At 35.8% G+C, this 27,240-nt stretch overlaps 1 protein-coding gene across 1 annotated transcript in view; it reads right to left on the minus strand.

The window, feature by feature from the left end:
* The window catches only part of PRTG (protogenin), a 128,096-nt gene that overhangs the window by 46,636 nt on the left and 54,220 nt on the right, over nt 1-27,240 (minus strand). Inside the window, exons 3-11 of the mRNA XM_025472717.3 lie at nt 23,497-23,641; nt 22,378-22,511; nt 20,835-20,972; nt 20,401-20,559; nt 19,454-19,613; nt 18,425-18,672; nt 16,169-16,333; nt 12,028-12,333; nt 11,111-11,299 (exon numbers count right to left, since the gene is read on the minus strand). Coding sequence (XP_025328502.1) covers nt 11,111-11,299; nt 12,028-12,333; nt 16,169-16,333; nt 18,425-18,672; nt 19,454-19,613; nt 20,401-20,559; nt 20,835-20,972; nt 22,378-22,511; nt 23,497-23,641 — 1,644 coding nt within the window. The remainder of the gene's footprint in view (nt 1-11,110; nt 11,300-12,027; nt 12,334-16,168; nt 16,334-18,424; nt 18,673-19,453; nt 19,614-20,400; nt 20,560-20,834; nt 20,973-22,377; nt 22,512-23,496; nt 23,642-27,240) is intronic.

Below are 27,240 nucleotides of genomic sequence, written 5' to 3' on the forward strand. Positions count from 1 at the left end.
GCAGGCTCCATGCAGGAACTCGATCCCGGGTCTCCAGGATCACACCTTAGGCCAAAGGTGGGGCCAAACTTCTGGGCCACCGCGGCTGCCCCATCCATTCACCTATTGAAGGACATTTACTGTTTCCGGTATTTGGGGTGTAATAGAGCTATACATTTTTGTGTAGGTTCTTGTGTGAACATAAGTTCGTTTTTCTAGAGTAAATACCTAAGATGGGACTGCTGGGTCACATGGTACACACACATCTAACTTAAAAAGAAAGCACTTAATGGTTTTCCAGAGTGGCTATACCATTTTGCATTCCTACAATAATGCACAGGAGTTCCAGGGGTTCTGCATCCATGTCAGCACTTGTTATTGGTTGTCTTGGCATTTAAAAATGTCCAGTTATTCTAATAGTTATGTAGTGGTAGCTTATTGTAGTTTAATTTTAAATTTGCATTTCCCTAATGGCTAATGATGTCGAGCACTGTTTAGTAGACCCCTTAAGGTGTGACCCCTATATCTGAAGGCCTCCCATCAAGCTATATGTAATCAGTTAAATCCTGACTGAACTGCGATCAAGAGTCAGACGCTTAACTGACTGAGTCATCCCGGTGCCCCATGATTGTTGTAAGCCTAAAACAACTTCGCATCTGCCTTCTCTTCAAGAAACTACTGTCTTAACTCATGCCCTCATCTTAGATTATTTCAACAACCATTGTATTGATTTCCTGTCTTCAGTGACTCCCTCCCTGGCCCATACTCACTGCATTTTCTAAACCTATTCTTGACACTGTCATTATGTTATCTTTCTAAAACAAGCCATATTTTACTCTCAGTGAAAAATTTTTGATGTTTCCTCATTGTTTGTATTGTAGGAGAAAGACCAAATCAATTATTAAGGTACACAGGGTCTTTAAAATGTGGTTCCTATTTAACTCTATGGCTTCAGTCCCTACAACTCCTATTCATGCGACCCATGTTTTAGTCATAGCACACCAATGAGGTTACCTCTTCAATCTTCTTTTTGTACCTCGTAACTTTCTATTATTGGGATGACTTTCCTCCATTCTCTACAAGGCAAACCACTCTCCATCATGCAGTAAAAATTAGCCATTTATCCTTTGTGCTTCTAGAACACTGCCTATACCGCAGTTTTGTCTATTAGCACTTTTCCTATGGATGCTAATAGGTCCTTCATGCTGACCTTAAATACTTTGGAAGCAGGTATGCCATCTTATGTTCATATTCCTTGTCCCCAATACAGGATCTGGTACAGAGTATGTGCTTTCAATCAATATACACTAATTTTTAAATTTTAACAATAATGGAAAATAAACTTAATATCCATAATTAGGGTGGATAAACTTTAATATGAAAATTTTAGGAAACAAGAAATGGCAATTAAATTGGTATACATGCAATCTCATGTTATTAAGCCAAATAGCTTTATAGAAATATAAAGTTCTAAGAAAAATATATATATTGCATCAATCTTAAAATTAGAAATTTTGCATTTTCAATCAGCACTATCTTCTAGGCAAGGTCTTCATGAGGTATGAGAAGAAATCACACGAGTCAAAACTGCATGTTGTGGGGATGGTTTCACTTTTGTGATTCATTTACTGGTAATTTACATTAACTTAATGGTAACCACGGCAGCCTATTATCAGTAACTTCTAAATTGAGTTCATCTTCTGATTTACAAGGTCACCAAGCTTCCGTGTCATAAGTCTTCTATGAGGGGCCCAAAAAAACAACCAAGAAAGCATAAAAGTCTCTTTATCTGAGACCTACTGAGTTCCATAAAACACTGTACTCACTGTATTCACAGTGTTAAGGAGGGCTTTGTAAACAGTATTGTAGCTCTAAGAGCCTATCCTAAAGCTCAATGGTAGCAGCTAAGTGGGCTCAAAAATATTCTTCTTTTGAGTGGTTAATAAATACTCCTGGTTTCACACTGTGGTTTCAAAGAATAGTTTATATTACAGGTTTATGGAATCCATGGCTGTATTTCCTTTACTCCTTGTTCATTTAAAAACATGAAATTTAATTAACTTAGCAATACGTGTGTGTGTGTATGTATATACATATATATATGTATACATATATATTATGTGTGTATATATACATATATATATATATACAGTGATTGTAATTTCCAAAAGTTGAGCATACACTGATTAAAAGCAGCAGAATATGCTGTTTTCTGAAGAAATCTTTATTATTTATGTTTATGGAAATTGCCATGTGCAACAGGACTGTAGCAAACGGGGAGTATAGACTTTTCTAACTACTCTGAATCAGTAAGCAAGCAAAAAAGCAAGCTTACAAAAACCTCTTTCAGGGAAGAGGTAGGTCTGAGCTGCTTCGCATCTTACTTCTCCACATTATATTTTACACACTGCAACAGAAAGCTATTTTTAAACAAATCTAATCATGTCACTCACTGGCTTAAAATCATTTAGTGGCTTCATGCTGCCCTTAAGATAAAGCCCAAATTTCCCCATGTAGCTTACCAGGCTCTGGCAGCACTCTGTGGTCAAATAGTAACACTTTATCTCCTCTGGAACATAGTCCCCTCATCTCTTGGACATCCCATGTGAATTTCACCAGTCCTGAGTTCCAAGTTCTAGGTTCTTCCCCTCTCTCTTTTCAGAGCAGATTTACCATGAAGTTGTGAAAAATTTTTAAATTTTCAACCCTTCACTTGTATGGAGTCTATACCTACAATGTAGGTACAAGGTTCTACACTGATAGTGTATTTTTACATTATTTTTATGTTATTATATATTATTTTATTAGGTTCCATATAAACCTGTACTTGCCCTGATTCTTTGCCTGACTAATCTTACTCATCCTTTAGCTCTCAATCTAAATATTACTTCTTCCTGGAAGCCATCCCCATACCAACCCTGAAACAGATCAGAAGTACCTGCCAAATGTTGTCAAAGAGTTTGTCACCTGGTATTTTAGTTGCTTATTTGTTAGTCTTCCTCCTAGACAAATGCTACGACCATGTTTACATTAAATATGGCAGTACCCAACAGTGGGACTACCATACAGTAAGCTTTGTAAGTATCTGAGAATGAAATAATGACTTTGTGAATGAGTACTACTGAGTCACTGGAACAAAACACAGGGAAGAAGGCCCCAAACTGGAAGATTATACCTGAGACCTTGTGATTGCATCCACTTCCTGGATGTCCGGGAAAAAATGCATTGATTAAAGGATGATACCCATAAAAGGCCATGTATTTCCCCATATGAAAGCTGAGAAGTATGGGGGGATAGGACTAGAAAGAAAATATGCAATATAAAGTGCAATAAAAGTAGACTTCAGAGAGGGCTAGTGTGCAACAATAATTAAAAACTATAATTGGCCTGACAATTATGACAGTTAGCAATATAGGAACCCAGAAGGCACAAAAACAAATTCTGAATGACTTCCAACAAGAGTAACAAACTAACACTAAAATTTATCAATTTATAATGAATTAATATTGGCTATTTAAAAAAAAAATACTAGATCATCTAGACCAGTATTTCCCAATTCCATGTACATACTAATCACCTAATAATCCTGAAACAGAGATTCTGATTCAGTAGAGTTGGAGAGGGATAAGGGAAGTCCGAAATTCAGCACTTCAGTAAACTTCCAGATTATGCTGCTGATCCTGGGACCACACTTTCAAGAGCAACAACACTGGAATCTACAATTGGCAAGAGACAAAACAGGACCTAAAGACACCTGCAGATTGAAAGTGGGGGTGGGGGAAACATCTATCATGCAAATAGAAGTCAAAAGAAAGCTGGAGGCTGGAGTAGTATTAGACAAAATAGACTTATTTTTTAAAAAGATTTTATTTATTTATTTGACAGAGAGAGAGAGAGAGAGAGAGAGAGCAAGCACAAGAGGGGTAGCTGAAGAGGGAGAGGCAGAAGCAGGCTCACCACTCAGCAGGGAGCCCGACATGGGGCTCCAACTCAGGATCCTGGGATCACAGCCTGAGCTGAAGGCAGATGCTTCACCAATGGAGCCACCCAGATGCTCCCAAAATAGACTTTAAAACAAAGACTGGGGGTGCCAATAAAGTTTTATTGGAATATAACCATATCCATGCATTTTTGTATTTCATATGGCTGTTTTTGTGCTACAGTGGCAGAAGTGAATACTTGTGGCACATTTTATAGCCCACTGTATAAGTCTGTTCTGGCTACCATAACAAAATACCACAGACTGGATGGCTTAAACAACAGAAATTAATTTCTTATAGTTCTGGAGACTGGGAAGTCCAAGATCAAGTTCTTGCAGTGTTCAGTTTCTGATGAGAGCACTCTTCCTGACTGAAGAGAAGCCACCTTCTGAGACAGCTACCTTCTAAGTCCTCACTCACATGGCAGACAGAGTTCTGCTGTCCCTTCCTCTTCTTATAAAGGCACCAATGTATCGTATTAGGGCCCCATCCTTAAGACTTCACTTAACAGTAAGCACCTGCTCAAAGGCCCTATTTCCATAACCAGTCACTTTAGGGGTTAGGGCTATAACATAAGAATTTGATGAGGACATAAATATTCAGTCCACACCACCACAAAGCCTAAAATATTTACTATCTGGTCTATTACAGAAAAGACTGCCTACTCCTGGTCTAAATGTTACTTCTCAAAGTGGGTAGGAATGCAAAGATTTTAGGCCCCACCCAAACCTTTAAAATCTGCATTTTAACAAGATCTTTAGGTATAAAGTTCAAGAAGCACTGGTTTCCAAATCTAATGATCAGGGTAAATCATGTGGAAAAAAGTGTTTTAAATACAGATTTCCAGGCCCCATCCTAGATGAAAAATTTTAAAATTACAAGAGCTAATACTTGTTGAGGACTTAGAGTGCAGTTTTCTAGGAACTGTGCTAACTTTTATGTACATTATTTCATTTAATCCTCCTGATGTTCTAAAATAGCTGTTTTTAAATATTATTATTAACCCTATCTAAAAGATTAGGCAAATAATCAGTATTTAATTTGTTAATAAATTACAGAGCTAATGTCAAACAACAAAGATAAAATTTACTTCATGGATATTTTTCTTTTAGCTGTCAGTGCCAAGTGCCTTCTATAATAGAGCATTATAAATGATGTACCATGGGGATGACTGACACCATTTGAGGTTGCAAGATGATTCCCCGAGGGTTGACACTTAAAAGCTGGGGAAGATTTTTCCAAACGGAAAGAGATATATCTCCGATTTTGTTCAGGGAGTATCAAAAATATTTTAGGATGGCAGATAATCTTTCATCCAAGAGAAAGAGTTTAAGGAAAGATTACCAGATGATGCACTTTAACTTCTGTATAGTTCTTACAGTTCCACAAATCTGTAAACATTTTGTCTTTAAATGAAGATAATTGCAAACTGGCAAAAAAAAAACTTTGTTATTCTCTTTTTACATAATGTCTTGTTAGATAATGTTAACGGTACTCTTTTAGTAACAGGATCTTTACCTTTTAAAAATTTTTTATTTATTTATTTGAGACAGAGAAAGACAGAGCAAGGCGGAGGGTGGGGGGAACGGAGGAAGCAGAGGGAGAGGGAGAAGCAGATTCTCAGCTGAGCAGGGGCTCAACACTGAGCTCTATCCCAGGACCCTGAGATCATGACTGGAGCTAAAGGCAGATGCTTAACTGAGCCACCGAGGCACCCCAGTAACAGGATTTTTAAAGAAATGGATGCTCCATTTCTTCTGAGGTATTGATTTTTAAATTTTTCAAGGATTAAGGTTCTAAAGATTGAGCTGAATACCTATCATACCTGTTAGGTTCAGATACTGCAGAGAATGACATATTTAAAATTTTTGCTTTCCTAATAAATGGAGAAAAAAACAGTTGAGTATTTCCTAAAATCTGCACTGAAGTTTCAACATTTTTTGGCTAGCTAACAGATTAAACACAAGAAAGGGTAACTTAAAAGAGAATCAACAGAGAAATAAGTGAAATGCAATACTTTTACAATGTTCCCTTTGTCATAATTTGTCCTCTCACTTTGTCAGTCAGGCCTACAGAATAGGTGGTTTCCAAAATTATTCATGTAAGAAGTCTACTGACTTCAGCTAAATGAATTTTTTAATTCTTTGAAAGGAAGAAATGGAAGAGTGCAGATACTGTTCAGAGGATCTATTTCTACTAAAAGTGGAATTTAACAGTGATAAAGCACAGGAAGAACTGAAGAGAGGCAAAAAATGTGAAGTATGTCCCCAAAGATCTTGCCTGTGGTAAATGACAGCAATGTCAATGGAATTTCTACACCAATCCCTAAAAATGATCTGTTAACAAATAAATGCAAAGCGATCTCATAGAAACCAATGCTATTTTATAAAGTCAGCACTAATTTGGATGGAGCGCTTAATGATGCCTATATTGTTGACTATACGTTTAGAAGAAACAGAAGAATCCTGGCATCTGTAATGATATTTGAGTTGGTAGCTGACATCAAGGCATCAAATTATTTGAAATGAATTTATAGGCTAGAAGTCAGTATGCTAAGATATACTTGAAACTATACACAATCAGAAGATTTGTTTATAAAATACGGTGTGTTTTTTTTACTCTATCTTAAGAGGTGCAGTGAGAAAGTTACAAAACAACCACAATACAAGGATTTCACCTGTAACATGTTTCCAAAGATTTTTCTGAGTGTTATCTAAGGCTTCCTTGTGTGAGAGGAATGAGGGAACACAGTCTCTGAAAAGACTTTGGCTTGCCTTAAAACGTGACTTCCATATTTCGTAAACTGAGTGATTCTCGTTCTCTTCAAAACAAAATCACTATTATAGTGAGGTTCACAATGAACCCTCTCTGATAAAAGTAGTCTTTTTTTATGCCACAAAATCTTGTCCTGTCTTGACTAATGGAAAGATTACAACTCCCTCCAGCTATATGAGTTTGGCTCACCAGTGGTAGTTCTTGATTTTCTTCCCTCAGATATGTAATCACACAACCAAATCCTATTTTGTTATGGTAAAGGATAACACCCATAGGACTTACTTTTACCATGCTTCTATACAAACTGGCTAAGGGACTCTAAATAATTACTTGTTACCAGGGACTGTTTCTTTTGCCTCCTATCCAACCACCCCCCTAACCCCCCGGGGCCCCCGCAATAACAGGGAATTCCAATTTTGGATTTCTCAAAAAAAGATCTGTGAGTTTTGAAGGTATTCAAGGAATCTGGGAACATTACTAATGATTTCAAATATTTCGGATCTTTATAATTGATGCTAAAGCTCATGCTGATTAATCAAGCTTGCCGTGAAATTTAATAGCACACATTCTTGGGCAAAATGGAAGCTAAAGATTATAGGTGTCCCAAACACTAAACTAACAACAGCACCATCTAAAAAATCCCCTCTTCCCATTATATAAATACTGAACAATTAAGAGGTTTCTGACAGCTTATGAAAACAGTCCTCTTTGCAATTAAAAACTCTAACCTCAGAATTTGAAGCCAATTTCTGAAATAAACAGACAAAAAGAAAGGAATGAATTATTTCAGTCTATTATCAGGGAACACAAGTATACTACTAATTTTGCTTCAGTTTATTGTGTGATAAACTTAATGAATGTTTTAAAATTCTGCTTAGAACAGGTAAACATGAAAAGTGCCAAAGGGGGGAAAATGAGTGAAAATAATCACAACAAAGATGCAAATTTTGAAGAAAACCTCAAGCCACATTTTAGAACAAATCATATAAACATTAAATCACAAGCTAAAATGCTGTTTTCCCAACCCCCTAAACCATTTCTAATTAAAAGCAAACTGTGTATTTACAAATCATTAAATCAGAACAAACCAGCAAAATCAAAATATTTCCACTGCTCCACCAATATTTATATCATACCAATAAAGACACGAGGATCTTTCCAGCCACTTTAAAAACCAAAACATTCTACATTTCTGAACTGAACATTGAAGGTTTAGCATAAAATGTTCTAAACAACTTTCATTACTAAGTACAATCAAATTTAGTTAATCAGAATCTTGGGAGAAAATCAGGAAAGTAAATCATGTTAATATCTTTTGGTTTAATTCTTCTTGTTCTGAGCAGAGTTCACATCTGTTAAATCTTTTTATTCAATACTACAATGCTTTATTTAGAAAAATAATTTGTAAATTCTTGTTAAATGAAACGAAATACACAAAATCATTTATTTATTTATTTATTTATTTATTTATTTATTACAGAAACAAAGAACTGTATGTGTTACCAAGGAGAATGGTCCTAATAACATACTTTTTAGTTGAAAACTTGATTACCAGAAGTAACAAAAGGATGTGTATTAGGGTATCAGAGAAGGATTAGTTTGAAAATGAAATTTTGAGACATCAGTTTGCTACTCAAATTGACACTGAATCAGCAAACAGAAGCATTTAAATTTCATTTCCAAGCCCACTTAGTAAATCTAGTTCTAGTTAGAGCATCTTTAATGTACAAAAGCTCTGTGAAAGCAAGTATTCACCATGCAAGACACAGATAGGGTTCCCTTAACCTACTGCCCTCTGCACACATCACTCTCTGTTAAACAGGCAGCTACCGCCAGATGCTCTTGCTAAAAATGGTCACAGATGGTCAGTTGTCCAGTTAACAGAACATACTGCCCTCCCAATAGCCAAAAGTATGAAGGAAAGGAATGAGAACTCTTAACACTTGCCTGCTTAGTGGGATATATCCATTCAACTTGCTATAAGGTTGGCGAGGCCTCAACAGTGTCTTTCTAAAAAAGGAGGACTCTGTAGACCCTAGGGCTCTCAAGATTAAAAGGCATCTTAAAGGTGATCTAGTCAATAGCTGTACAATGCTTGCACCTACACAACAGCATCTCTGCTAGCCAACCTGTTTCAGCCCTGGCTTGGCACCTCCAAGAAATGGAACCTGCTGACCAACAAGGAAGTCTTATGGCTGTTGAAAGAGTCCTCTGTTACCCTGCAGTGCAATTAGCCCACTACTCAATCTAATTCCACAGTCAGGAAACATGGAGTTATTTTAACAGAGGTATATACCAACTATAACAAAATAATTTCCCAGTTTATGTATTATACAGTGATTTTAAGTCGAATTAGTATAAACAAAGGATTTTACAACATAAAAACACAGGCAGTAATCTATGTAATTTATTTTTAAATACTGAAGGAAATAAACGTTCATAGTGTTAAAAGCTATTATTCAGAGATTATAAAAATTTTCAATAAAGATCGATGGGTCTTTTTTATATTTATATGAACCCATAGAAAATGTTTAAATTTTAAAGCATTGTACTTATTTGACAAAGTTGTTTTTTTTAAAGATTTTATTTGTTTATTTGCTAGAGAGAGAGAGCACTCATGAGAGAGCACAAGCAGTGGAGAAGGAGAAGCAGGCTGCCCATCGAGCAGGGAGCTAGATGTGGGGCTCGATGGGATCATGACCTGAGTGAAAGCAGCTGCTTAACCAACTGAGCCACCCATGTACCCCTTAAAAATTGACAAAGCTTTAATAAGATATTTCCCTAAACTTTTCACAAGCAGAGCATTATTCTATTCTTCCCAACAAATTATTCACTTGTTTATTTTTTTTATTCACTTGTTTAAAGTAAGCTATGTGTTCAAGAAGAATGTTCTATGTCCCTATCTTTTGTATATTCTATTTAATTGCCTTAACAGTGAAGAAACTGGGAATACTGAGTTTGATGTAGGATTTTTCATCAGCAATTATCCCAAATCCTGTTTACTACTTGATAACTTAGTATAACTCTTTTGAATAAATGATTTGAATATAGAAAGGGGAGAGCATACTGAGAAGCCATGGCTAGAAATAAACACTCCTGACTTTGGTGACACCTTGGGCTAACGTCTCTGTATCGATGGTTCTAAGGAAGGTCACTACAGAACATATGTAACTTCTCGTCATTTAAACTGTGTGACAGGGATCAATAGTGAAATTTATTTAAGCAAATGTGGATTAAATTAAAATCTAAGACAACAAGATTATAAGCAAAATGCCATCTGGAAAACTACAGCAAAGAACCAGAGGATGGGGTCCTATGTCCCTGCCTCTAAAAACATTCTCACCACAGCTTGTCATTGCCCAGGGTCTCAGGACTCCTGCTGTTTTCACAGTCTGTGCCGTGAGGCCAGAGAAATAAGTGGAGCTACCCACAGTGGGATCACTGTGCCTCTTTCCTTTCTGTGCTCCAAAGGGTAAGTATGTAGCAGGACGGAGAGCACAGTACGCACAGAAGATGCTATAACATTCAGTAAGAATGTAGTTTAGAATCATAATTAAAGTTGCTGCTTTAACAAATAACTAAGCAATAACCAAGTGTGCATTTTATACCCTGAGTATATCTCTTTATACTCATGTACTTATCGTAGACATAAGTTTCTTTACTTTCTATTATACATGTTCACCTTATGAAATTCTTCACTCAGCAAAGACAGCATGAACAGAGAATAAAATTGTGTCTTTCAGAACTATGATAAACCCAAACCCAAAGTTAAGTGCTTTTTCTCTGGTGTTTCTGTGTTAGAGCTACAAAAATGAATATTTATAGTGACAAGGGTCATATGTAAGAGCATTATTTTGTGTGTAATTTAAATATACTTTATGGGCAGCCCAGGTGGCTCAGTGGTTTAGCACTGCCTTCAGGGTGTGACCCTGGAGACCCAGGATTGAGTCCCATGTCAGGCTCCCTGCATGGAGCCTGCTTCTCCCTCTGCCTGCATCTTTGCACCTCTCTCTGTGTCTCTCATGAATAAATAAATAAAATCTTTTAAAAAAAATGTGTATATATATACTTTAAATGTGAAAATAATACACTCTCAGGCAATTTCTAAGTTAATTATTGTATATTTTCTTATCACTTGGTGATATTGCTATTTCACATTCCTATTTTACATACACCACATACTCACAATAATTGATCAGATCTCACTCTACCAGAAGAGAACTGTAGAAAGAAAATCAGAGGTGGGGGGAAAACAGACACAATGTTTATCTGATGTTTTGTCAGTAAGTCAGTTCTTCTGCCTTATATCCAAACACTCTTTTCCCAACTAGTCAGAGAGGAAGGAAAAAAGGGAAGTGCAATATGGGCACACTCACCTAAACCACTCAGAGTATAGAGAAGGTCACTGGTATCCAAGAAAATGGGTCCATTTTCCTGCTGCCCTTCTTCTTTATAATACAGCTTGTACCCCTGAATGGTTGCTGTGTCCTCAGCATCTTGCTGCCACCTCACAGAAATGGTGGTACAGTTCAGAGGCTCCAAATGTAACTCTGGAGACTTAGGAGCTAGAAAAATTCACCAGAAATGTATGTAAAAAAAATCCATAATTCATACAAATACATCCAGTTTTAAACCAATAGCTACAAAAATGTGCAATTCCAAACAATTATATTTTAACTTTCAAAATTCCACAATGATATTAAGCTGTGAGGCAGAAATAAAAATATAAAATACTGCCTTAAAAAAAACCCTCCTAAGGTATATAAATAAGAACACAATACCATCTTAAATTGTGTATTTTAATTTTTTTCAAGAGATGAGTACTTCTTAATTTTGACCATCCAATATTCCTCTGTGTAGAACAGGCATTATTATTAATCAATGAGCAACAAAAAAACCCCAGTCATGTTACATCTCACATTATTAAAAGAAGAGGATTTAGGACTTTCTAGCCTTATGGTCTATTAAACTGATGATTTTTAAAAAATGTATGGCAATAATATTAATTAGGTCTCTATTAACATGTAGCTTTCAATAATTCAGTTTGATTTGGACTCGCCCATCTATGAAGAATTTACTAAGCAAACTAACAGAGTAACCAGAAGTTTTACACACTATCGAGCTCTGTGTCAAAAGGCACTATGCAACAAAAAGTTTAAAATTATTTTCAGTTAAGGCCTGATCGATGGAATATTTTCATTCACAAAACACCATTTAAATATAACTTAGATTTTTAAAAAGGAAATTTAAAAAAAAATAAAACTATTCTTCTTCAATTATGTTTACAATTTACCTTTCACACTTGTAGCTTTGGGTGTCCTATGTGAAGTCCACACTGACGACTCTCCAAGCCCCACTTTGGTGGCAGCAGTAATCCGTACCAGGTAGACACTATCAGGTTTCAGGCCCTCCAGAAGGTATTCATGGGTGGTCCCCGGGAGCTCCAGAACTTGGATGGAATTCTCAGTACTCAGGCGGAAGGACAGGCGATAGAGGACCACCTGGCCCCGCCGATATTTGGCTGGGATTGGTAGCCAGGAAATGAGAATATCGGTGGGACTTCTACTTGTTAAACTAATTTCAGGAGGTCTCAGGGGCACTAGTCATACAAGAAAACAGGTTGTTTATGAATATTTAGAATCAAAACTGTCAATCAGCACACCAGTATTTACTGAATTATCTTATGAGCAACACATAACATAATAAAGGAAAGATACTTTCTGCCCTAGCAGTGGTTTTTAGGCAAGTAGATCACAAACCAGAAAAAGAAAGGAAAAATAAAGGAGGACAAGCACAGAGAACCAAAGACAGCAAAGTGTCACTAAAAGTAAAAGCCCAAGTCCTCACTGTGGCTTCATACAAAGCCCTATGTACTAATATGATGGACTCCTCACGGATTCTGTTTCTTTTCTAAGATTTTACATATTCACTTGAGACAGAGGGATAGAGAGAGAGAGAGAGAGCATGAGCAGGGGGAGAAGAAGAGGGAGGAGAAGCAGACTCCCCACTGAGCTGGGAGCCCAATGTGGGGCTTGATTCCAGAATCCTGAGAACACAACTTGAGCTGAAGGCATAGACCCAACCATCTGAGTCACTCTGTGCCCTTCCTCACTGATACCGTGCCCCAATCTCCTACTGCTTTCCACTTGTTTCTTCCACCCCTTAGCAATATTCATTTTCTCTGCCAAGCATGCACTTCTCCCAGTCACCTGCCCAGAAGGCTCCCTCACTTTCATTTCCTTCAGGTTTTCATTGAAATGTCACCTACTCAGGAAGCCTTTCTTGGGAGACTGTCTCAAGTCTCAAACCTTCCCAACATTTCATACTCCCTTTCTCTGCTTTTTCCCCAGTCTCCTAGATACTTATCACTATCTGACACAGCATATAATTACATAATGGACTCTTTATCTTGTTTATTGTTCCTCTGCCTCCTCTCCTGCTAGAAAGTGAGCTCCATGAAATCAAGAACAATTTTTTGTCTTTTTTGGTCACTACTAAAGAGCAAATAACCCATAGCAGGTACTCAATGAATATTTGTTGCATGAATGAAATAATAGGTGGAAAAGAGAAAATCAATTTATTAAACATTTCTGAGTCCTTGATGTGTATGAACTTGTGAATTCTCACAGAAACCAAAGGAAGTACCAGGATCACTTCCACTTTATAGTTGAGGAAACTGAGGTACAATGAGGTCAAATCACTTGACCAAGGTCACACAGGTCATTACTGAAGGAGCACATGTAGGCAGACTGAACAAAGCCCACATTCTTATCCCCTCTTCTTTACTATTTCTTATACAACAATACTTCTTCTATCACAGGGCTATATAGGGGTTAAATGAGATAATGAAGAGAAAGTTTTTAGAACAGGCAGGGGCAAGCCCTCCAGTATTAGTTGTATCTGTGGCACACTACTATGCCCCTGCAGAGACCCACATATCTCAACCTGAAAGTATGGGTTTAGGAAATGGAGGGAAACTGGTGTAGAAATATGAAAAGCAGTCTCAAAAGTCTATATGTTATTCTGAAAACAAAATGAAACTTCATTAAATAAAAAAGTTACAGAGTAAGAAAAGGTTTAAAGAAAAAAGACTTTGAGATCATAACTCAAATTGGCAAGCTTTAACAAGTAGCCTGCTATGGTTCGACTTCTTTTCTTCAAGGATATAGGGAGGAATACACCACAAACAACCCCCACAAATGCCAAAACAACACCCCCCCAGCCTGTGTTTCACCTTAGATATGCATGTCAAAGGTTAATTAACTATGATGAGAACTTGAGAGCTCATAAGTACTGTGATTTACTCTAAAATAGAATAGACCCTTAAATGAAAACTGAATTTGGAATTTAGCATCCAGATCAGCATTTTTTTTCATTTAATCAAACTCTGAATTTATAAACATCTTAATAAATATCACAATAGAAATGACAGTTAAGAAATCTGGGACCAGGGATGCCTGGGTGGCTCAGTGGTTGGGCACCTGCCTTCAGCTCAGGTCATGATCCTGGGGTCCAAGATCGAGTTCCACATCGGTTTCCCTGCAAGGAGCTGCTTCTCCCTCTGCCTATATCTATGCCTCTCTTTTACAGTCTGTGTCTCTCATGAATAAATAAAGAAATCTTAAAAAAAAAAAGAGAGAGAGAGAGAGATCTGGGACCAAATGAACAAAGAAAATGATGTGGAAATCATTTACATAAAAATGTTTTGAGGGGCACCTGGGTGGTTCAGTTGATTAAGCATCTGCCTTCAGCTCAAGTCATGACCTCAGGGTCTTGGGATCAAGCCCCATATCTGACTCCGTGCTCAGTGGGGAGCCTGCTTTTCCCCTCTCCCTCTGCCCCTTCCCTTACTCTCTCTGGTTCTCACTCTCTCTCTCAAATAAATTTTAAAAATATTAAAAATATGTTTTGAAAATTAAGGGTAGGTCATTTTGTGAGGATGAGAAAACATTAATAAAAGAAGAACTGTATAATTAAGCATATGTTAAATTATTCCCTTTTCACAGTGAAGGGTACAAAAATGGGTCTACTAGAGAGCCCCTGGAGAAAGAGAGAAAGATAACAAATCAGGAGAGAATCAGTCTCAAGATTTTCTTAATGGATGGGATTTCCCACCATTACAAGAATATATGGAGGTATGCCCTCAAAAGGACTACAACTCAACTTCCAACCCATAGCCAGTTAACAAACTGAACAACTATTGCCTTCTTCCTTAAGCAGAATAAATATACCTAAAAACAAACTAACTGTTGAACTTTTAAGAATTTTTTTTAACTGACAGTTTATTAAATTTCAAAAACTCCCAGGTTCAGAAGTCCAAGACCTCTGACCTCTGGTCATTATATACACTCAATATATTTACTCATTATATTTATATTTAGTCATGCTTAGAAAATTTCACATTTTGTTCTACTCACAAACACTACAATGTTGAAAAAATATTTTTTTAAAAGTCAATGTATTTACCATTTAAACTAGGAAACTTGAAGAAATACAGTAATATAAGAATTTTATTAAAATTTATGTTATACAGGGGCTCCTGGGTGGCTCAGCAGTTAAGTGCCTGCCTTTGGCCCAGGGCATGATCCTGGAGTCCTGGGATCAAGTGCCAAATCAGGCTCCCTGCATGAAGCCACCCTCTCTCTCTCTCTCAGCCTATGTCTCTGCTTCTCTCTCTCTGTCTCTCATGAATAAATAAATAAAAATCTTTAAAAAAAAGTCATTAAAAAATAAAATAAATAAAATTTATGTTATACATTATAAGTTATAAAAACTCTTTACCCTTACACTACTGTCAAAAGTTAGAGTCAAATTTGAAATTGCAAACTAGGGATCCCTGGGTGGCGCAGCGGTTTGGCGCCTGCCCTTGGCCCAGGGCGCGATCCTGGAGACCCGGGATCGAATCCCACATCGGGCTCCCGGTGCATGGAGCCTGCTTCTCCCTCTGCCTGTGTCTCTGCCTCTCTCTCTCTCTCTCTCTCTCTGTATGACTATCATAAATAAATAAAAAATAAAAAAAAAAAAAAAGAGTTTTGAAATTGCAAACTAGCCTGCTGGTTACTATACCTGTTTTGATTATATTTTTAACCAAAAAAGAGGATATTTTTTTCTAATTTAAAACACTTTCACTGGGATCCCTGGGTAGCGCAGCGGTTTGGCGCCTGCCTTTGGCCCAGGGCGCGATCCTAGAGACCCGGGATCGAATCCCACGTCAGGCTCCCGGTGCATGGAGCCTGCTTCTCCCTCTGCCTGTGTCTCTGCCTCTCTCTCTCTCTCTCTCTCTCTCTCTCTCTGTGACTATCATAAATAAATAAAAATTTAAAAAAAAAAAAAAAAAAAAAAAAAAAAAAAAAAAAAAAAACACTTTCACTGATTGAAATGGATTAAACATATTAATGTTCATACTTATAATAACCTACACTGTGTTTTCTTACCGTCTTCTAAAGTATTCTGTGTCACATGGTCAGACATCTGGCTGGCTCCCATTGGCATATATGCCACAATATAGAAAGTATAATTGCTGGCAGGTTCTAAGTCATCAATAATATAATGAGTTGTGTCATTTCCGATGACTACTTGATACTCTTCATTATTTAAACCTAGATTAAAGAATCAGTGTTTAAAAATTATGAATATTAGAAATAAAATTAACAGGACCAATTTCTCTTACTATGAAACACCCATCCTCCTGTCTAACCTTTGTTATCTTTTGTGACTCTTTAAAAAAATGTGAGTAGGAAGGACTTTATTTTCTAAAAGTAACTATGTCTTGCTACAAATTAGTAGTTTGAATTCTTCCCTGGTAAATCAAATCGAAAATAATCTCTTCTCAACTTGTTTTAGTATCTAGTCAAAACCTGCAACAGAGACAATGTATGGCAGTAAGGCAACAGAGCTTAACACTACGGAACTCTGTAGTTTGTAACAGTGTAAATTTTACTTGCTTAAACTCACAGCTTCTTTTTTCTTTTAAACATGAACATAAAAGGAGAGACAGTAGGGAATGTAATGGCTTTACTCTTTATAAAAACAAAACAAACCAAAAGTTGTCCTGCAAAAGATCTCATTTTGGCTCTAGAGATTCTATTAAATTTGACTGACACAAGTTCTTTTTATTTATGCTAAAAGCAAAAGAACTAGGAGGCACAGAATGTGCTTCAAGACACTTTGTTCCACAATGAACTTTTTTTTTTCCAAAGAGGAAAAAAAAATTCTCAGCAATTCTTAATAAAATATGCATGGCAAGGTATAGAAAAGAATTTGTCTTTGTGGTATTTAATTCCTACAGAGCAAATCTGTAAAGGGGAACAAGAGCACTGGCAGCTACTGTGCTTTGCGAACAATTCACAGTAAATGCACGTCAACTTAATCAAAACTCTCTAAGGATGAAGGCCCTTCTCCCCACACTGGATTTATAAACAAAACAGAAGGCAAATTCCACTATTAAGTTTTCCCACATTTCTGAATTAACTTGATAGCATTTTAATTAGACAAGATTACACCCATTTCACAACAGACTGGCTAATGGCTCGTTAATTAGGAACTGCATAGAACGATTTCTGACCTACCAAACAAGGTCCTTGAGTTCGAATTAAAAAGCCTTGTTCTGCCCTTGAATAGGACCACTGAGCCGCATGTGGAGGCTCTAATGAAATGACCATAATAGCGAACAAGAGTGGTCTCCACCAAAACCAGCATTCCTTTTACCTTCCTAAATCACTAAGAAGGGAATTAACATACTCCAACATGCTCAGTTAGACTTTCATTCTTCTTGCTAACACAACCCCTGATTTAAATTCAAAATATTCCTTTTCAAAATACTACTTCAAAGTACAAAAAACAAACAACAACAAACCACCTGTTTCTATGGACAATCATACCATTGTTTTTGGATGTTTGTTTTAATACCTATTGCATAAAATCTAGACTGAGTATACAACTAAAATTTGCGAACTTCTATGGTTTCCATGAGAGATTCGTAGAGAAGTCTCTAGGAGTTAAAAGTAGTTTTTCCTTTCCCTCTAATTTATTTTCTTTTTTTTCTTTCTTTGCCAAAAGAAAATACTAGGGCAAGAAAGACTGAAAAAAAAAAAAAAAGGAGTTAATAGTTCTGAATAAAAATTTTTAAGACAGATTTGATTTCTACTTTTATATAAGAAATGGCATATTAATAATACTGTTCAATTTTCAGAGAGTTCTCAAATGTTTTCAGGAAACATACAAAATCAACTTATGGGGATCTGATAATGTTTACTTCTCCCCCTTAAAAATAACATGCTATAGTGATCATAATTCATATTATTTTACAAAGCAGTTGCAGCATTGTTCTTATGTAACTACATACTTAAATTGGTATATTGAGTTTTAGTTAAAGAATTTATATCTTGGCTGGAAAGAAATTCATTACTCCACCACTCTAATTTTTAGCAGGCAGAGATGGGACTTATTTCTAAACAGAAAAATCTTAAGCTATACTTATATATACAAAGTATACAATAACAACAGACTATAGTAATATAATACAATAATAAAAACATTTAGCAAAAGTTGATATGCAGGTGATAGATTATTAAAAGAGATAAATGCCATAGAAGTACAAAAATATTTCCTGGATTATGTAAGATGTCATTCATCCTGAAATTATTGACAGCAAGTAACAGTGAAAAATAAATACTTCTCAAATTTCTTACCTTCTGCTTTCATGTAATGCACAGAATAAGCAATGACTTTGTCTGAATTATAAAGTGGCCTCTCCCAAGCTAAAAGAATTGCTGAACTTGACATGGTTTCAGCATGCACGTTGTAGGGAGCACTGGGTCTGTCCTCTGACATTACTACGGTTAGTCTGGCTCTAGATAAAATAGATCCTTGGCTGTTCTCAGCCATGCACTGATAAATAGCATCATCTTCAGGAATAATCTGGTTAATTACCAATTTACTGAGGAAAGAAAAACATATTTTAATAAAAAACTCTAAGAATGATATAAAAATTGATGTAAAAATATTGCTAAGTTCACTCTCATTTTAAGTGACAAAAGTTACTAAAAACAAAATATGTAATCAACCCTACTGAAAAATCTATGCGTTATTTCAAATTACTCTTATTTTCTGAGTTCAGTTAAGTAATAGTGATATTCAAACCCTGTTTGCTTTAGGTGAGAGACTAATTTCTTTTTTAACATTTGGCTTTTATAAGAAAGTATATTACTCTGTAATAGTGTCTAATTTATATAATATTACAATGTTACAAAAATTCAGATCAACAAAAAATTTTAAAGTTTTGTTAAGCATAACAATGTTATTAGAAGGTTCACATTTATACTAATAAAAATGAGTTCTTAAAATCATTAAGTTTCAGGTGTGGAGAAATTCCTAGAGAGTTGAATATTTCCTTCTAATTTTCTCATTTTATGGAAGAAGGAACTGAGACCCCAAAGGGTTAATATGCTTGTTAATAACTTAGCTATTGGCTTATCAGGACTAGAGTCCATGTCTGGGGAACTGTCCAACATTTATTTAATTATAACCTACCACTTCCACAATCCACATATGAAATACAAAAGGATCTGTGGTGTGCTGATGTTATAATCTTAATTTCTTGTTTATTTTAATTTTAAATACCAAGATAATTTAGATATTTAACATTATAATCAGTTCACATAACAATTATTAAAGCCATTAAATCTTACCTAAAATAGTAGCAAAGTGACATAGCCTACCTGTTGTACATTTTAATTCTACCATTTGAATGTATCTTTCTCCCGTTTTTCAGCCATGACATTTTGGGTGAGGGGATTCCTTCTGCTTGACATACAAACCGAGCAGTACCAGCTCGAGGCCTTGTTAAACTTTCTGGCCATTCAACAAATGAAGGAGGAGCTGTTTTTAAAGAAAAAAGAAAAAAAAATTCTGTGTCCCCAACAGGAATGATACAGAGTCAAGGAAGAGTATAGCAAATGACTTAAGTCTCATCCTTGACAATATTTAACATTCTGAGCCTTTATCTATGCTCTACACATCTTTCCAGATTCCTTCTCTCAGCATTGATCATTTAGATGTCCATTCCCCCAGGGTTTTCCCTATTGAGACCCTCTGTGTAAACACACTAAAAATATGTATACTATAATCCTACTTAACTAAGCCCAATAATATATAGCCACTTGTGAATGCATACAATCAACAGATTAAAATTTTAGATTGGTGAACGGATATGTGGCTTTGTGGGTGAGTAAGAAAGACAATAAAAGAGATGCTTAAATAAGAAGGAACATAATGGTATGCAAACAGGTTAATGACTTTAGAATGATAATTACATTTTTTAAAAGATTTTATTTATTCATAAGAGACAGAGAGAGAGAGAGAAGCAGAGACACAGGCAGAGGGAGAAGCAGACTCCATGCAGAGAGCCTGACATGGGACTCGATCCCGGGTCTCCAGGATCATGCCCTGGGCTGAAGGCGGCGCTAAACCCAGAGCCACCCACCCAGGCTGCCCTGATAATTACATTTTAACAGAGGGCTTTAATTTTCTCCTAAAATTCATTGTTGGATTACAATATTTCTCAAATCAATGCTACAAAATTCAATAAAGGTAGAAGTTATGAATGAGGTAAAAGAACAAAAGCTAAATACAAGATTCTCCTGAATGCAGAATGAAATAAACATACCTAATACAGTCAAAGTTGCCATGGCAACTGTAAAGTTGCGTGTGCCTGGGGTAGTGGCCCGACAAACATACACTCCAGCGTGTTGCAGCTTGACATCAGATATCATGAGATTACCATTTCCAAGTACTCGAGTATTAAAGACATCAATGGATTTGTGATCTATTTCCAAGAGAATACTTTAGTTAAAATAATATAGCATATAAAAAAATAATAATGTAGCATATGATCTAAAATTATGTGAAAAGATCACTATCTAATCATATCATAAAAAGTATAAAATTTTCATACAAAAACCTTTCCTCTACACACTGAAATGCTAAAAAGTTAAAAGCCACTTAAATAGGAAACATGTGTTTTGTATATAAAATAAACATTTTATCAGTTTCATTAGAATGAACTAAGTTCAAAGACTTTTTTTCCCTGAGAAAACTTACCAAGGCGGCTCCAAGAAATGATTGGTTTGGGATTTCCTGTGGCCACGCATTCCAAAACAACAGTCTGATGAAGAGACGTTGTTATGTTCTGTGGGCCTGCTATAATGGTTGGTGTGTAGAAGGAATTTGACTCTTTAGCTTTGAGGAGGAAAAGGCACAATATGAAAATAAATTACAAATAAGATATAATAAATGAAACAAGTTAAAATATCCTTAAGTTATTCACTTTAAAAATAACTTGAGATATAACTCACAATAATATATAACTCACCATTTTAAGTCAATGATTTTTAGCATTTTCAGAGTTGTGCAACTATTACCACAATCAATTTTAGAACATTTCCATCACCCCAAAAAGAAACATCATACCCATTAGCAATCTCCTCTCCCCACAGCCAGACAAACACTAACCTTTCTGTCTCTCCAGTTTTGCCTATTCTAGACATTTCATAACAAAGGAACCATGTATTATATGGTCTTTTTGTGACTGGCTTCTTTTCACTAAGCATAACGTTTTCAAGATTCTTCTATGTTGCAACATGTATCAGTATGTCATTTCTTTTTATTGAGTAATAATAATAGAATAGTATTTAATTACATGGATAGGACACATTTTATTTATCCATTCTTCAGTTGATGGACATTTAGGTTGTTTCCATATCATTCACTTTTAATTGAGGCTCAAACATTCACTTAATCCTTTCGGTAATCTTGTTAAGAATTTATATGACAGTAGGTAGGAGTGCTTCTGTCTTTAATCTTTCATACCAGTAAACTAACAGATACTACCTGATATTAAAACACAGTATTAAAAATGTAATTTCAGTTTTTCAATAATTTCCAAAGAGATTTGTTAACCTTCAAGGATCTTTTGGGGATCTTGTAAAAAATAAACATTCATATGAAGTTCAACAATGTCTTTAGTCCAGATTTTCTTCCACTATATTCAAGTAAATGTAAATTGTTTAAAAATTAAAATAAAAAAACTAGCATCTATGTACAATTCCATTTTAATAAAATAAGTATTTCTTTCTTCATATTCATCTCTTTAGCTAGTTTCCCTTCTAACTACATTCATGTATGGCAAAATATAGAAAATTATGTTAATGTAAACAATGATAATTTCTGGGTATTGGAATTGGGAATATTTTTAAACTTCTATCTATGGTTTTTTACATTGTTTAAATGTAAAAATTTTTATTTTTTTTTACTTTTATAGATATCACTCTTTATAATAAGCATGTATCATTTTTATAAATGCAAATTATAATTTTTCTTAAAACAACAAACAAAAAAAAAAACCAAACTGGAAGAAAATATATCTTTATTCACAAAACAAATATTCATTCTTCCTTAAAACATGTTGACATAACATAAAACAAGCAGGCCTATGAAAGAAGTGGTGCCTAATAGGGATTTAAAAAAATGACCATTTCCAACTAGATTACAACAATCTAACTGAAATTAAAATACTATTTTATGACATACAGAAGAAAAATTAATAGCTGGGCCAATAAAAATTGAAATCACTCCTGTGTGGTACCTGGAATCACTGTTAGAGAGGCTTCTACACTTTTACGTCTGTGGGCTACAGTAGCAGCAACACAACGATAATTTCCAGCATCTTTTTGGCCAACATCATAGATCTGTAATACTCCTGTTGGTAGGGCAGTTATCCTGTTATGAGAAGAAAGATGATTAACTTCTTTGTAGATTTTATACCTTAGTTTAGTATGTATTCTATAATTAATATATTCAACCTTTTTAGAGTGCCATATGCAATATATTAAAGACCATTTAAAATATTAGCTTGATTCAACTGTTTTCATTTGGGTCACTACAGCTCTCTAAAACACACATAACTATGCAGTAGGTGGTTCGTGAAATCTTCCAGTCCAATTTTATACACAGTTACACTTGCCATTATAGCTATATAACTGGTGGTCCAGAGCTTCGTATGATTTTTCCAAATCCTGATTTCTTGTCCATTAATACAGAAGTATTCTCCAAAATACACTTAGATGTATGTTTAAAAAAAAAAACCCAAAAAACAAAAAACACTTTCTTAAATAACTTCTTCCATCTCAGTACCTGACCATTTTGAAATGATTTTTACCTACTTTGGAATACTGCTACTTATTAGGACAGAAATCAAACTTTATGAAGTTGCCAGTAAGTTCTTGATCCTTAAACCTCAACACCTTCAGAGCACTAGGGATGTGTTTGCGCGCGCGCGCGTGTGTGTGTGTGTGTGTGTAGCCAAGAGGAGACTGAAGTGGAAGGTGGAGAGAGAGTGGGCAGCTACCAGAGCACATGAGAAATCCTGCTATTGCCAGCAGTGAAGATCTAATTTGGTTTCCTAAATCCTTGGTCTACAAAGCAGGTGTTCAGGTGGTCCTCTGGTTGTAAAAGATGTTTGAGGAAAGCAATAAATTAGTAAAATAGGGTATTTGAATTTTGATCTAAACCAAGAAACAGAAATTATTCCCCATGTGCCAGAGACATCATGATGATCTAATTCTTTCCCTAAGTTTGAAATGTCTTTAAGAAGTTGGTAATAGCTAATGTAAATGAAAATAGCTCCATAATGGTCTTTCGCCCTATAAGTCTCCTGACACCTTCAAACTCCTGCATTATCTCCAAAGACAAAAGCTGCACTTACCTGTCCATAGTTACAGGTAGAGTTGTCCGATTTAATTCCCATGTTATGACTGCAGGAGGGTTTGAGGAAATCTTGCATGCAAATCTAGCAACTCCACCTTCTTGGACCTCAGTAGAAATTGGTTGAACTTCAAATGCAGAAATAGCTATAAGATAAAGTTTGACAAATTTAGAATAAGTACAGGTACTATTATACTATACTATACTTGGAAATAATATCATGATAGATATTATTTACCAGACTTGAACTCCAAGTTCACCAGCCCAGATATAAGACCAACCCAACTTAACTAGTACAAAGATAATTTAGGCAATAATTTTGGAAAAACCACTGACAGTTGCCTAGCTCAGGGAATCTGGTCTTTCTCAGGATGAAATTCTAAATAAGTTATTTAGAACCTATTTGGAGAAAATAAATTAACACAATAAACAATAATGGAATGTAATCACATACCTTTTTTGTGTGGTACAAGCTACAAATCCTGCCATATTTCAGAGAAGAGGGAAATTGAGAAAGAAAGATTAGACAAGTAAAAACCATTTATAGGGATTGGTTTTGAATTAAGTTTTGAAGACTCAGTTGGGATTTAGATAGAAGGGGAAAAGAAGACATTCTAGGTGAAGGGAATAAAGTTAAAGCAAGCACAGAAGAAACATGTAGCCTATGTTCACAGGATTTTAAGGAAACAGCCAGGACTAACTACTGTAGAATATTTCAGATTAAGAGACCATGGAAAAGTAGAAAAAGAATAGAGATAAAGCAGATTTGTGCTATGGCACAAATTAAGACATCACTGAAATGTTTGAGGAAAGGACAATAGTAGTCCTGATAATAACAATGTTTGGGAGAAATCAATCAGGCATGGATACACAGGATAGAGTGAGAAAAGGAGAGCCTTAAGTCAAAAGACCAGCAGGCTGTTTAAATAGGAATGACAGAACTGGGTGGTGGCAGTGAGAATGGTGAGATTCTACAGATATCTCAATGGAAATAAAGAGTTGGTTCTCCCTGGACACAGATATGTTGCTCTGTTTGGAGTCAAATGAGGTTGGTATTGATGGAGCTGAATGAGAAAGGAGAGAACGAAGACAAATGGTGTATGTGCCTGATGAATAAAAGGTAGAAGACTCAAGAGACTATTTTTAGACTCATGTATTTCCCAAGTGGAGATAAATCTTGAAGTGTTGATATTTCTAGAGAGAATTCTTCTTTCTCATTCTAGGCACACCTCCAGGAGCTAGTCATCAGTGTCCATTTTATATTTTGATAGAGCCCAGATTCTAGGTAACACTGTGGTTTTCCTTCCCTCTACTGTCTTTCAGAATAAAGAAAGGGCCTCAATAATGGTCTTACTCCTCCTCCGCAGACTCCAGTTCAAAAATTTCATATGGCTTTACCGTTTATCAACAAAGCGAGAAGTTACAAAGAAAAGCAGAGGGAATAAGGTCTACATGACTTATGCTTAGTTAGACTGGGAAGGGTAAAAAGTGACAGAAGACAACACATTCTGCCTGAGACTTAGCTTCATCAATCTGTAAATACATCATAAGACTTTAAAGGTCTAGGACAAATGGTGAAATATTTGTAGGAGCATCTACTTCCAAAAAACAAAGTAGGGGTAGAGTAATACTTTATGTGTGTATGTAACTAAAAATTTCTGCTTCCTTAAGAACAGTGGTTCTCAAACTGCTATCGTCAGTGGATAACAAAGTCAAAACCATTTTCACAATCACCATCATCTGCCTTTTTCACTCTTATTTTTCAAGTGTACAGTGTTTTCCACAAACTACATGATGGATGATACTGCAACAGACTTAATGCAGAAGGAGATATGCCTGATTTATGAAGCATTAATTTCTCTTATTGATCCTCTATTTACTTTGTTCATGTATGAAGGTGTGAGTTTTAGTTCTGGTTGTCATTCCTAATCCAACCTATATTCAATTTACAGATTTCAAAGTGAGAAATTAATCTTATTCTCCAGTCTTCACCACTCTAGACCAAAATATCTAATATAGTATAATTTTTCTTCATAAAGCAGTTGTTCCTTCAGCCCTATCTATCTCACTTCTTCCATCACCCCAATAAATCAAGCACCTGACTCAGTATGTTTTATCTCCTATCTTTTTCTCATCTCTGACTTCTCCCCATCCCTAATAGTCCCCTCTTTGATCCAGGCCTCTATCCTCTCCTGCCTGAAGTCTAGTAGGCACCTCTTAGGTGGTATCTCTCCTACCAGCAAAGTTACCTCCAGAGTGATAGTCAAAAAATAAAATTTGATTTGTGTGGCTGATTAATTAGTCCCTGCAAATTAATTACTCTCTTGCCTCAATCACTTACAGTTATGTTCCATGAGCCCTGAACTACTTATAATTCTCTGAATATACCATGATATTTCACACCCCTAAGCATTATATGAGCATATCCTTCTCTCTCAAATATCCTAGGTCCCTCTGTCCACCTGGTGAAATCTTATCATTTATTTTTTAGCACCTGGTTTGCTTGTCCCAATCTTTGGGCTGATCCTTTTCTCTACAAATTCTGTACACTACAGACCCCCACTGCTACTTTTATCCCACAGAATTAAAACCACTCCTTCACATTTTTTCCTCCCCTTCCACAGTATGAGCTCCTTAAAGGCTAGTAATGGGTCATATTCTTTGCAGGATCCCTTAAGACAGTAAATGGCACAGACTCAGCGCTAAAACATTTGTTGAACTTACAAACTTTTTCCTCCAATTACATTAGGTCTTTAAACACAGTAACTAGAAATGTAGGGAGTTTCCCAGGTACAAATATTTCTCATCTTAAGAGGAGAATAATGTTTTTTAGTATTATTTTTTTGTTTGTAAAATTCCAAATGGTCCTCAATATTTCAGTGGCATTATCTTTAGAGACAAAAATCTGGTCCCCCACTATTAAAGGATTTTTATGAAGATTAAATAAACCAGTAATTGAGGGCTCTTTATATGACTTTAAAAATAAATGTAATTATTGAGAATAAAGATAATCACTTTTGCCTTGAGTAATTTCCTTCTAACCACTTAGGCACCTGAGTGTTGTTTTCTAAAACCATAAACTTCATCTAACCAATTAAACAAAATCATCTTTCTGAATCTTTTTTTTTTTTTTTGAGAAGCTTCCTGCTCCTCCCCATCCCCTTGCCAGATGCATAAATCTATGAAACCTCTAAAATTTTTATTTTGAAAATGGAACTAACTTTGTATTTTGGGTCAAATGTACTAGAACTCTGGAGTCAGAAAACTCCAAGACATAAGAGGTAAATGGATATATCCTCTGACCCAGTAAGGGTATTTCTTTTGGGGACAGGGGAAAGGACAACTATTGAGATATAATCATGGGGCACCTGGGTGGCTCAGTGTTTGAGTGTCTGCCTTTGCCTCAAGGTGTGATTCTCAGGGTCCTGGGATCCAGTCCCACATCGAGCTTCCTGCAGGGAGCCTGCTTCTCCCTCTGCCTATGTCTCTGCCTCTCTCTCTGTATCTCTCATGAATAAATAAAATCTTTAAAAAAAGAGATATAATCACATAGCATATAAATTATATCCTGTACAATTCACTCATTTAAAGAGTACAATTCAATGGGGTTTTTTTTGTATATTCAGAGTCTGCAACCATTTTCAGAATCTATTTTAGAATATTTCCATCATTCCAAAAACAAACTCCATATCCTCTAGTTACCATTCCTGAATTTTCCCATCCCCTACTTAACTCCAGTCCCAGG

The sequence above is a fragment of the Canis lupus genome, chromosome 30 (genome assembly GCF_003254725.2).
Source record: "Canis lupus dingo isolate Sandy chromosome 30, ASM325472v2, whole genome shotgun sequence".
NCBI classification, from domain to species: Eukaryota; Metazoa; Chordata; class Mammalia; order Carnivora; family Canidae; genus Canis; species Canis lupus.